Below are 13,813 nucleotides of genomic sequence, written 5' to 3'. Positions count from 1 at the left end.
ATCTACCGTAGGACTGTGTCAATTTAATGGGGGAAAGAAACATCTTTTAAACAGAATCTCAGATATCTTGATTGAAAGCTCAGTACAAAAATGCATACATCGTGTGTGATTCGGGGTATATGAAATGCAAAACTAATCTATGGTGAGTAATTTATATTTGCCCCAGGGGGTGAGGGTAGGTTGTAAAGGGACACGAGGAGTCTCTCTGGAGTTGTATCTTGTTTTGAGTGGTGGATTCACAGGTGTTTACAGCTTTTAAAACTCATTGAACAGAACACTTAAGGTCTACACATTTCGTTGTAAGTTTTACCTCGATTAACAGAAGAAAACCTCATAAGCTTGAGCCAGGTGCCCTACATACAGGAAGCAGGCTGCGTGTATAAAGCAGAAGCAAACCACAAGTGGTGATGGAGTGGTGAGCCCCATCCAAAAGAGTGGCCACCGCTCCGTCCAGCCGCTGTCACAGTGCAGGAATGGACTGACCTGAGCTTCCCAGATAAGCCTGAAGGCTTCATTTTCATGTCAAACCTCTTGATTTTAGAAATATTGGACACTGATTTTTTTTAAAAACCGAAGTATTTCAATGGGGAATGTTTACTAATATGAGATGAGATTAGAAGAAAATAAATGGCAATAAAGAGCTCTAAATACTGCTGAACAGGATCTTTTTTCTCATGTAAATAGATGCAAATTTCAGCCCCATCGTTCAGAGTCGGGTAATCTTGGTTGTTATGGAGGACTTAATACTGCAGCCACCGGGGTCAGTGATTAAAGGGCAGAGTCCTATAATTTGTTCTTTATTCTTTGTAGCAACTGATTTTGAGGAAGGTACTGCGAGACAGTGATGGAGGTGGCCTCTGTACCTAGGGCGTTTTTACTCTGAGTCTCATGCTCTAAACCCCTGTGACTCCAGGAACAACATTAGGGAGCCCTTTTATTCCTGGCATCACTTTGGACAAGTTCTGCAGCAGTTCAAGTTTTGTGTATTAGAAAATAGGGATCAGTTGTAGATGCCCAGGGCTCAGGTCCTTGACCCCTAAACCATGCGAATACTATAAAAATTAGAACTTTAACCTATTCATAGAGTTACAGGTACTGCCCTGGAAATAGTTCAGTGTTAGCTCTTCAGCTTGGAATGATCATTATTATTTAAATCAATGAAGTTGATTCGCCAAAACCCACTGTAAGATATTCATCGTTGCATTTGTTTATCTGCTTAGCAAGCACTGGAGTGTCTGATGTGCCAGGAGTTCTAGGAAGTGCTAGACGTACAGAAATGAATAAAACACAGTCCCCAGGGCTCAGGGGATTTTGAAACACAAAAAGGTTATATTTAGATTAACATAATTTAAATTGTAACACTGGTTTCCAGACCTGTAATTAGCGTTAGATCTGCCCTTGAGCATTTTGAGGATTATTCTCACTGTGATTTACTTCAGACGGTTCAGCATCTGTCTCCTCCAGCTTCACAAGAAACTGAATCTAATGTTTTCATTCCTTTAAATTATTCATCTTGCAAAATGTTAATTCAGTAGCTACTTCGTGCCAGGAACTGTGCTGTTTCCAGGGACTACTGTGTTAAACAAAGCAAATATTAGCTTAGCCCTTGGAATTTGCTGTCAGGGTAATTTGTTGACTGACCTTGACTTATTCCTTTTTTTAAGTACTAAGTCCTTAAGTAAGTGCTACCTACTTCACATTACTCTCTTTCCTGTTTTATCTTTTAGTGTCTACTAGTATATAAGTATTATGCCGCAGACACATTTTGGGGGAAAAAAAGATATATTGAGTAACTTTACTATTGGGAAGCAGTAGTAAACACTAAGAAATATCAACCCCCCATCATAATTTAATAGGAGCCTCTTCTTTCATTTCTCCTCCGTCAACCAAAAAGAAACATTTGCTATTTTGCATTATTATAAAGCTAAAGGTACAGATTTTTTAATCTGTTGGATTGTGTGTTAAATTTTTACTAACCAATTTGAAATCCATTCCTTCTAGACTTGTAAATCTTTTTTTTTTTAACATTGCTGCTGTTACAGCTTCTGAGATACATGTTAAGCTTGTCACTCCCCTTTTCAAGTCATTTTTATAGCTTTCTCCTCCAGCCAAGCCCTGTAATTCTTCCTTGTGCTGAAGAAAGCCCCTAGCCGACACCAGCAAGATTACCATTAGTAATGTTTTATTGTGGGATCTAAAATGTGCATTGGTTGCTTCTCTGTATAGTTTTACATATCCCTGCTGTCATAATTCTTTTTAAACCTGAAAAAAGTATTACTAGTTAATTTATTTGAAGCTGTTCATCCAAAATGATCATTTCATCAGAGGTGGGCTTTGGATAAGTAATTAAAATTGTTCTTAAAGCTGTCACCTTTTCTCTTTCCAGTTTTGAGAAATGGTGCTTGGGAAATTGTGCACTGGGAAAAGGTATGCACTGATTTTTATTTTGTTATTGATTTTATTTTGTTGTTATTTTGTTAGAAATGCATAGAGGTGTATTCTAGTAGATATAATTTTTGTATATAATATAAGCAAATGTCAAGAATTCCACTAATATAAAAGCTATTTAGTAATTAATGTTGTAGACATACATAGAATCTTCAGTTAGTGACTTCCATTTAATAATTCTGCAATGTATTAGAAAGACTGTTAAAATAATATTTGGAACTTTTTGTTTCTTTCATAGTGTATTTTGAGTACTGTTTTCATAGATTTCATTTAACCATGGGCTGTTTTTGTTGTAATTTTTTGCTTTAATCATCTACTGTCCAAGTAAAGTAAAAATTAGATTCTGATATTTCACATTTGTATATTTTACTTCAAATTTATATACTGCAACTAATCACATTTGCACATCGTTAATTCATTTTTTAAAAAAGTCTTACTAACATTGTCTTATAATGAGCTGGAAATCAGTTCCACAGCATCAAGAGGTTAATTTGCTGATAGGACCTCTTAACATGGCAGCTAGTGAGTTGAGTCGTGATTTAACAGAAGTTATCCAAGTGTTCATATGCTTTTCAGGCCTCAGTTTCAAAAGGTAAGCAATAATTGTTAGATCGCCCTTAGTTCTGGAAGACCATTCTGGTCACCAAGTATGTAACCTTCATAACTTGGTAAGAGCCTTTTGGAGGCAAGGCCTTTCTACTCAGGGGCTCTGTTTTCTGAGATCACTAGGACAACAGAGGTGTCGTCTACTCTCAGTTTATTTGCACTCCAGTATTTCCAAGCAAGTTAAAGACCATGTCCTTGATGCTGCCTTGTGGTGTTCCTAGTCACCTCATATCCCCCCAGGGACCAGGAGTCCCTCTAAATTAATTGCATTTTTGTTGATTCTACATCAGTGACCAGAATAGAGATTGACATCTCCTTTTTTGGATATTTGAAAACTCACAGCTCTCTCTCTCTTTGGTCTTTGACATAAAAATAAGAAAGAGGAAAAAACTTGGTGTCTTTGTATTTCTTTGATAGTCACCTGTTTTTCAGCGGAGCAAGATTAAAAAAAACAAAAAAGCTCAATTTACTGTTTCAGAAGAACTTTCTTATATGCTCTTGTATGGTGCTTATGGATTTAAATAGTTTAGAGGGAGACCAGTGATAATCAAGTATGACAGATTGAATTATAACTGTATTTCATTTACTAGGTTTGTCTGGGTAATTAACATAAATGCATATCCTAGTCAGTTGGTGTATCCATCTCTCCTTACCTGGAGTGCTTGTTGTAAAGCCAGGAGATAACCATCTACTACTTCACCCTAAAATTAACCTGTTAAAATGCCTTATTTTCCTAATAGGCAGTCATTATTCTAAAACTGGATTATTTTAACTCTTACTTTTTCCATTTTTCACTGACAAAAAACATTATATTACCAGCCCATGATTACCTGTGATGGCAGCGTTCTCAGTTATCTCGGAGATCCGTGCCACGCCTTACCTGGGCACCCCACTTTGAGATACAAAGGGGTAGAGTTTAAAGTGTTGCCAAAAGTCATCCCAGCCAAAGTGAGCTGATAACACTTAATAACCTAGAATTAGACACTTAATTAGAATTAATAAAAGTTGGTTCAGTGACAAATTCAAGATAAATATTCAGAAATTGACATCACTCTTTTTCCAGCAATAGAAATTTAGAAAAATACAGTGAAAAAGAGATCTCATTCCTGGTGGCACATGGGATGCGTACAAGTAAACTTGGAATGTGTCTATGACTTTTGTAAAGAAAACTTCAAAACTTAAGGTGTTAAAGTTTCATATAAATGTACAAGTATATCATATTCCTAGGAAAACATCACCAGTTGTTCAAAAAATAATGATATAACCTATCTTTTTTTTCCCTCAAGAGTTGACTATTCATTGTAATTTTAAAAATAAACATTTAAGAAAGTAGAAGAATATTTTGGAAAAATAAGAACTATGTGCAAGGATTAAATGTAAGTGAAATGGGAAGTAGAAGTTATTAAAATAGTTTGGAAGAATTGACATTGATGAATAGTGTAAAGGAGAGTAGAATAGAATAGGATACCCTGAAATAAATCCCGTTTAATATTTGCTAAACAAGGCAAAAATCACTGAAAAAAGGGTTATTTAGTCATGTTGGGACCACAGATGAGCAGTTTCAAGATATAATACAGTTTATATCTAAGTGACATATTAGCTTATTATCTAAGTCATATTTGAACCTGTGCTGAAATAAATTCCAACTGGCTAGAAGAAAATGTTAAAACATTGTTTTTGAAAAGCATACAAATAGAATAAAGACTTTCATAAATATCTGGAGAAGAGCAAGATCTCAAGGATCTACGGAATTTGATTATATAAAATTTTACACACATAACACAAATAGGCAGAGAGAACATAGAAATACTTTGCACCAAATATAACAAAAGATTAAAATCATTGTTATCTGAATAGAAAACGGAAAATTGCCATCAGCAAGAAGTATAATAAACAACCAGACTCAGTGAAATATTCAACCTAATAGTAAAAGTTGTAAATTTAAATAATACTGAGGTCTCATTTGCTATCTAGTCAGGGAAAAGACTCATATTTCAAAAATTTTATGAAATATTTTATTCACATACTGTTGTGGATTAGCAGCTTAAGTCTTCATACTGAGAATCACAAAAAAAAAAAAAAAAAGGATTCTGGGAATTTATCCCAAGAAAATAATCATGAAGTAGGGAAATACATGTACATGTATAAAAGTTACCTTTGTAGCATTATTTATAATAGTAAAACATTAGAATACATGAATATCCAACAGTAGAGAAAGCATTTTATAAATAAATTAGTGACATTCTACACTCTAGTCAATTTTATGACAAGTAAAAGCTGGAATTTCAAATACTGTGGCAACATACAGAAAAATTTTCTATCATCATTCAACTCAAAATACTTTTTGAGTGTCCATGCCAAGCAGTGAGCTCAACAACAGCAAGCGAGACATACGAGGGTTCCTGTGTCGTAAAATAATCAGAGGTGAAAAGAACAGGACCGTGCATGCTAAGATGCTGGCATGTGGAAGTGGTTTATTAGCACTGAGTGCAGGCTGACTTGTGTCAGCCCAATTGCAAGGCAGGTCTCTTCCTTTAGCTTATATAATATTTTGTGCAATTCAAAATAAAATCAATAAACTGAAACCAAGAGTCTGACCCACATGCCAAAGTAATATGATAAACCTTGGTGCAGATGGCTTTAGTTCAGGGTTCTTTCTTCCTTGGCCTTTCTGAATGTGTGGCTACTGTAGTTCCTTTGTAATGTTTCTCAAAGGACCTACCAATCTGCACAGTGTACCTCCAGTCAGTCACAGACAGGCAGACTTCAGCTCTCAAAACACTAACCGTTCATCCTAGTTACTGCTCTGAAGCCTTTGCTCTGTTGCACAAGGTTACGTTGCCAGTATCTGGTTTTCTAAAAAAATATTACAGTGACAAAGCCCAATACAAGGTGTTGCGTCCCCACTCTTGAAAGTAAACAGCTCTGTTCATTACTCTTACCACAAAGGTCAGTTCTTCAAGGTGAGATGCAGCTGACTGTTCACAGGTTTTTGAGATAGCTGCAGGTGGAGAATTTAGGTAAAGCATCTTAGAATCAACACATTTTTCTGGCTTTGCAGAGAAACATGGAGCAGTGGGCTGTACATATGTGTAAAAGTCACTCTGTAAAGCTGCTTTACTGCATGCAGTTTCCACCATGAAAAACCTTTCTTTGGATTAAGAATTCATATCTCCAAAAATTCCTTACTAAAAATATAAATATGCTGTGGCCTGCAATTGGACAAATCAGATTTTCAGTCAGTCTATTGCAGTTTGATAAGCTTACCCTTTTTCATAATCCTTGATTGTAGTTACTAATGTCAATTACTTGAGAAGGCTCAGGGTATTGGCCTGAAGCCCTAAATATTTTTGTTTTGTTTGGGGGTGATTAGGTTTATTTATTTATTTTAATGGAGGTACTGGGAACTGAACCCAGGACCTCTTGCATGCTGAGCACGCACTCTACCACTGAGCTATACCCTCCCCACTAAATATTTTTATAACTTCTGTATTTTGAGGACGAAAACTGCTTTGTCATGATGTTCCTCCAATTAGAACATGTGGTCAAAAAATTTTTGCCATCTTGGCTTTCTCTTCTGTCTGTCCTTATGCACACACCAGACTGGAAAGGAGAGTAAATGACATATTAGGAGCTCAGAATCCAAAAGAAAGAGATGCTTGGATATGTTTGAGAAAGTGAACTAAAGCATAGGCATCAGGAGGGGGAAGTAAGCTCCCTGCTTTCCTCACAGAGCTGGGAGGGCTATTTAGCATTCAGTGAGCCCTTGGTTTTCCCAGGCCACTGAGGTAACCACATCAGACCATATAAGATGCTAATATTTTCTTTTAATCTTCAGCTAATAACCATAAGCCTGTATTTTTTTCTTTTTGGTCTTACTGTGAATAAAGATGTTGGAAGACAGTGCAATTAGAGTCTAACAGACTTACGAAAACCCCTTAACACTGTCGTGTAGACAGATAGGATCCCGATTGTATGAAGCATGTAGTCTGATGGGAGAGCAAACATTAAGGCAATGGAAGTGATTAAAGAGCAGTCAGATGGTAACCTGGGTGGTGTTCTCTCTAAGTGCCGGGGCTGCAGAGAACTTTGGTAGCACCCACTAAAAACAAGATTAAAACAGGGTACTCTTACAACACATTACTTTAAGGGCCAGTTTATGCCCAGTCTTGCTGTTTTTTATTTCCCCAGTTGCCCTTTTTGGAGAAAGGGAGTTTTTGATTCCAAGGTCCCTGACAATTTATTAATTTCAGATAATCCAGATTTCATCTGAAATAAATCTCTTTTGAATCAAGGCATGCAGAGTTTTCCTACCTGGATAACCAACAGATATACCGTAGATGAGAAGGTCCCCTCCAACCTTCCCCACCCTATTTCTCCCCTGGTATCGCAAGTAGACCACAGTGGGCTGTCTCTGCAGTGACTTCTTACTGTGACTCCCGCTGAGGACATCATTCTCTCCTTCCCGCTCCCCCCAATAAGGTGTTATTTTAGGGGTCAAGGAAGAGTAGGAAGGGGGAAGAACAAAAAGCTTTTAACCAAAAAAAAAAAAGGGCTTTTCTTCTCTTGATTAATTATTAAAACTTGTTTTGGGGTTCATTTGGCTCCTAAGAGTGGGGCAATATATTTTTTCATAATATGATGGGAGTATGGCTATCAGTGTAGCTTGCTCCTCTCGGCTTGGTCAGCAAGCCAAATTGTTACTTGGTTGGAGTTGTATTGTTTGCCAACAGCTCTGTGGCAGACCTATTCCTTAAGTTCCTTCTAAGTTTCTGAACATAGTATGTCTTTAATTTGTCTTCAGGCCATGCTCACAAAAATGCTAACAGGTAGTAAAATGAGAAAGACACCAAGCTGTTGTGTTTTGTTTTTTTTAATTTAAAATACAGTAATCATTTCACTATATTTGCTTATACAAAATCGGGCTTTGCAGACAGATGTGGGTTTGAGTCTAAGCTCTTCCTCTGTGATCTTGGGCGAATAACTTAGAATCTAAGACTTACTTTCATCCTCTGTAAATTGTGGTTTATAACCAACACCTATTCTGTAAGGTCATCTGAGGAGTAGTGAGTACATACAAGCTAGTTTCTCTAGCTGTGTTGAGGTTTCCTTACACAGGGTAAAGATTTCATTGGGTAAGTTCCTCCTTTTTATTTTTATGTCATCAGGAGAGAATCATGGGACAGTGAGATGTCAATTAAGTGGACAGAATGGATAGATTTATCTTTATTAAGCTAAAATATATAGCTGGTACAAAAAACATACAAAGCTTCATCTTTTTAAAGGATTGCCCCATCCTTGGCCTCACTCCTAGATAATTTTATACCATTTTGCAAAGATAAGTGGTTCCTGTTCGCCAATAACATTTTTACTGTATTCTGTGATTAAATACAATGGGTTGTATATTTGTAACTATTTTCAATGCAGATGATTAACCGATTCCCAGTTTTCTTTCAGGTAAATGTTGGAGATATAGTTATAATAAAAGGCAAAGAGTATATACCTGCTGACACTGTACTTCTCTCATCAAGGTAGAGATACCTGCTGATGCTCAAACAGTGTAGAGGATGGTTTCTCTACCCTGCACTGACCTTGTGGCTCCTCCAAGGAAATAAGGAATAAACGAAGAATTTTAAGCCTCTCTAATGATTTTGAATTAAGCGATAAAAAAATTGATTGGACTTAAAGGACTCTTTCATGTTTGTCATATAGAATAAGTGATAGGTTCTACAATTATAATTCAGAAATTATAATTACAGTTAAGAGTCTACCCTCCCTCTGGATATGTCCATATCTACTGGTGTAGACTACTAACTCCTGTAAGATTTCCTATCATTTATTTTATATAATACATGGCTTGGGTTCTGTTGATTTTATCTTGCAATCCTTGTTCATGACAAATTTCTTTATGATGCATTTGTATGTCTCTCAGAGTTTCTTGATCTTTATGGTACATCGGTACAAGAAAATGGTTAAATGATTTTTTTTTGTCATCATATCTTTTGGAATGTTACACCTTCCAACAAAAAATTAAAGCACTTTGCTCTTTCTTTTACGTTTTTCCCATTACTGAATTCAGGTAATTTTTGTTTTACTCATATTTAAGATAGTCAGGAATTAGTATTCAGAACATATGGGACTGTTACCCTTTAAAGAATATGGTTTTCAAGTGGCTTTAGATTTAAAAACTGTAAAACTAGTCCTAATAAAAATTAAGAAAAATATTTTTAATATTTTAGAGATTGTTTATCATCATTTCCTTGGACAGTTTTATATGTAAAATCCACATTTAAATATGGACAGTGTCCTTTTTTCAAAATCTGTTTAATCAGGTCATTATTTAAAGTGATTGAATTGTGACACGTTAGTGAAACTTAGGTAAGCAAATAAATTATTCAGATATTTATAGAAGTAAGCCTACAGGTAGTTCAAGTAACTATAGGTATATTTCTGTATTTTATATTTGGGAGCTTTTGTGCCACTTACCTATAGGTTTTTTTTTTTTTTTCAGAAAGATTAAAATTAATAGATTTTTAAACCAATCTTTCTGCTGTTTCCTTTGCTTCTAGCTTTATCAGGGTGAGTCTCTAAAACTGAAGGGTGAAGGCAATGGTCCGTGTGAGAAGGAGTTTGACAGTGAACTTACTATCTCGTGTCATGTACTAGAGAGAGCTCTTCTTAGGAGGCAAAAGCCAGGATTCTTATCCCGTCTTGGTGATTTTAAAGGAAGTACTTAATCTCTCAGGCCTTGACTTCACATCTTTTAAAGTGAGGAAGATGGATTAAATGATCGAACTCTAATGTTCCCCGATTCTCCTTTCTGTTTAAATCCTTAATCTTTCATTTAAGTTTTAAGAACAATTAACCAACCGAATGATGTGTATTTGGTGGTTTTAAGTAAAAGTTTGATAAATGTAATGAATGTTTGACCATCGGAATGTCAAATAACATAGTCAAGCATTCCGGCAATTTAAGAAAGTATTAATGTTTTCCTGATTAAACTCATCATAGACGCCGCCATATGCTGAACCATTCATTACAATTTTCATTTTTTGTTTGCTCAAAAATATGAAGATAATTGACTAGATGGCCCTAATTTATATTTAATTCTCAGTTGAAAGTTTTCAAAATATTCTTCATCTGCCTATATCCAATCTGGACTCCCAGTGAGCTCTTAAACTTGAGAGTATTTCTACAGGATTTATTTTCTCAGCATGAAAAACATTTACTGCTGGCTGTCAATATTGGTAGATCAGAATAGTTTCTATATCTTAATATGGCATCCACCATAATTTACTTCTTTCAAAGATGATTATTTTTTTAAAGATTATCTGATTCACTGATTTTTGTTGCTGAGAAGAATCAAAGTAAAGTGTAAAGCTTGTGCTGCTAAGTATTTCTATCAAAGTGGCAAAATACCACCTTTCAGGGTTTTTTGGGGTTTTTTTGTTTTTTTTGTTTTTGGTGGGTTTTTTGTTTTGGTTTGGTTTGGTTTTTGTTTTTTTTCCTCAAAGGGCTTTTGCATTACTTGGCTCTTTTGAATCTACGTCTTAAGAAGTAGGTAGAAGCTTTTGCCGTCATTGAATAGAAAGAGGAATTTTGACTTTAAGTCTTATTTTTAGTCATTTAGCTTTAGCCAGTGACTAGGCCAAGGCTAGAATACCTAGCTCCTGATTTAGTATCTTCATTATACTACACTGTCCGCTGTCAAAATAAGGACATGGTGATTTTCACCGACAGGGTTGCACCACTTAGCAAAAAAGCATAAACAACAGTTTATAATATTTTAATTTCTAAATATTCTTAAATTATTAATTGCTAATAGTACATCTTCTTTCAGGTAGTTTGAAATTAAAGCATGAACATAGTTCACAGTTATTATGTTTAATCGATTTTCATATTGAAATGAAAAACTGAAATTTTAGAAAAATAACAAAAAGCACATATATGGGTTTAGAAAGTTTAAATACAGTAAAATAACTCAAGCTATTCATTCAATTTCAGACAGGTTCTTGACATATCTATTTCATACTTCCCCTGAAAAATTTCTCCTGAATTCAAAGGCTTACTCCCCAAAAAACAATGCATTATCAACACTTTATTATTAAAATAATTCAAAAAGAGGTCATAATGACTTCTAACTTCCCACAACCCATGTCATTGCAGCTTTACGTTAAAGTTGACATTTATGCAATTAACTCTGAAAATGTTTTGGAATCAGGAAATTTTAACAAAGTTTTTTTGTAGTATGTTGTGTAGGGGAAGAAATAGTGTAGTATACTTTGTTTTTCAAAAGCCTCAAAAGCCTGAAAAGTAGTTTCCACCATTATTTCTTTTCCTCTTGGGTAGGAGTGGACATGTAGTAGGTGACAGTTTCAAACAGGAGAGTGAGGATTTGGAGAAAGAAAAATCTATAAGATGAAGTAGCTCTCTCTATAAAAATATGTTTTTATTTAATTTGCTAAGATATGCGTGTAAGTAAAATTTCAGAAATGAAAAGTTTCTGCCTTAAAAATTGAAAATTGGGCTTAAAAGCAAATAAGTGATTCTTAATTATTCCATTTTCTTGTGCCTTTAGACCTGATCAAAATAAGTTTTGAAAAAATTGGCATTAGACATTTTTATTAACATGTGTTATTTTCTATAATAATTTCAAACTTTCTGTCTCTTTTGTCCATTTGTTTGTTTTTTTCCTGTTATTCATTTTTTTTCCATTTTAATTATTTTAAACTGGGACCTGTAGGTGGCAGTAGGGGAAATAGTGAAAGTGACCAATGGGGAGCATCTCCCAGCAGATCTCATCAGCCTGTCCTCAAGGTTAGAACCACTGAGTTGTACAGGATGTGTGTATGTGGATCCTCACCCTACACCAGAGAGCAGTTTGCACCCAAAGATGGTTGAGTTCTGGATCTCTTCCTTTAAAACACAAACTTTTTATACTTCTTGGTGATGGACGTTTCACAGATGTTTTAAAGCCCTTTTATGTGAATACATTGTTGGACGATGTTCGTCCATCAAGTGGGCAAATTCAGCTCCTATTGCTATTAATAGGAGTCGGAGTCCATGAGACATGCCAGTAAAGGTAGATTTTAATTTACTATGAAATAATCATTAATATAAATTCATATTTGTTTTTAATATATATTCATATTTTGAAACATGCCTAATCACTAAGGCTTAATTTATTACCTCTCCAAAATACTGTTTTCAACAATGTTAAAATTTACATGAAAGACAATTATTGAGCAGATTTTACAATTTTAAACATTTGTCTTACATTTGAAATTTTCTGAGTTCTAGAGAATCCCTTCAGCAGCTATGACTAAAATGTGGGCTTGTATAGGGTTTACAGAGGACCCCCTGCACAAAGCTGGATGTTGTACATTTGATACCGCATGCTTTGGGATCAATTTTTATCCCACTTGTAACTAGTGACAAAGTGCACGTCACAGTGATAAATTTCAGCTGTCTACTAGTGTCTGTATTGTGGTATGCATCTTGTTTCGTTTTTCTACCTACTAATCAAAAAGCCTGCTTTGCCCCTCTGTAGTTTGTGTTTTGGATGTCATCATAATTTGCTGAAATACGTATCTAGCATGATCCTTTAACTGAGACTTCTTGCTGCTTTTTCATAGCATTGTTAAGAACTGCTTCAGTAACAGTTGTCTTAAGGGATTAAGAATGTTCTGAATTTGGATGTATATTTTATTTGCCCCACTTCAGATAGGAGCCAGCCATTTAACTTTCTAACTTTCTAGCCATTTAAAATCCTAGAAAAATTGTTTAATGAAAAAAAAAAGATAGAAATAAAATTAGAATATTCTTTTCATTTTGGTATGAGAATGGCTTTGGTTATATTGATCACTAGAAATTTAATGCATTTTACTGCCAAAATATGGAATTGACCTTGTTCATTTAGCATTTGTTTGTCATCATACTTCTGTATTATCAGAAGATGTGTTTTGTAATTTTATAAACTTTTTTTATTTCAATTATATACATAAGTAAATTACAAATTGGGAACAGTTGCCAGGACCAAATTACTATTGTGACAGTAATAAAAAATGAAACTTTAATTAATTGCTAGAGTAAAAATACAAATAATGAAAAACTTCACCAGTTGGGAAAAAGTGTCAGCCTTTATAGAAAGAAAGAAAAAAAAAGCCCATAGAGAAATTGAAGAACTTGCAAAGTTACTTTAAAATGAATCTGTAAAATATTTGATTAACAATCGTGTGTTTCAGTAGTTTCCACAAATCTTTAGCTCACAACTAAGCTATGTGCTCAGATCTGAAACTCAGAATAGTCTGCTTTACACATGTACAAATTGGAAGCTGATTAGAAAATTCCAGGTGTTTGTGACTTAGAAATTTCTTTCTTTCTAACTTTGAGTACACCTGCTTATCAGAAATTACACTTATAGTTACTTATATGATATTAATTAATTGGGCTTTTTATATAAGCAAATGCCAATAAGTTTTATTTAACTTCAGAATGCTTTTCCTTATAGCTGAGGACTAGGTTATACAGTTGGGCTGTCTGTAATTGCTGAGCAAGTCAAGTCAGCATGTGAAGGAGCAGGTTATATACAGTCAGGTGTGTGTACCTGTGATAACACTGGAGAACACCGGCCCCTGACACCAGCCACTGTGCATGAAACTTGACCAAAACACTCTGGCAGGGCACCCATAGAGTGGATCTTCAAGGTTCAGGTCAAGGAGTAATAGCCAAGTTGGCTAATTTTAGTTTTAGCTTTTAC

At 35.0% G+C, this 13,813-nt stretch overlaps 1 protein-coding gene across 4 annotated transcripts in view; it reads left to right on the top strand.

Moving 5' to 3' along the window:
- ATP8A1 (ATPase phospholipid transporting 8A1) overlaps nt 1-13,813 on the top strand; it is a 218,494-nt gene that overhangs the window by 52,495 nt on the left and 152,186 nt on the right. For 2 of the 4 annotated variants that reach the window (XM_032496806.1, XM_032496814.1), the window contains exons 6-7: nt 2,387-2,427; nt 11,798-11,871. In XM_032496806.1, coding sequence (XP_032352697.1) covers nt 2,387-2,427; nt 11,798-11,871 — 115 coding nt within the window. Of the gene's footprint in view, nt 1-2,386; nt 2,428-8,511; nt 8,586-11,797; nt 11,872-13,813 lie in introns of all 4 variants that reach the window. The other 2 variants (XM_032496817.1, XM_032496809.1) reach the window with 1 other exon arrangement.

The sequence above is a fragment of the Camelus ferus genome, chromosome 2 (assembly GCF_009834535.1).
Source record: "Camelus ferus isolate YT-003-E chromosome 2, BCGSAC_Cfer_1.0, whole genome shotgun sequence".
NCBI classification, from domain to species: domain Eukaryota; kingdom Metazoa; phylum Chordata; class Mammalia; order Artiodactyla; family Camelidae; genus Camelus; species Camelus ferus.
The sequence above is the reverse complement of the archived record's forward strand: the minus strand, read 5'-3'. Positions and strand labels throughout refer to the sequence as shown.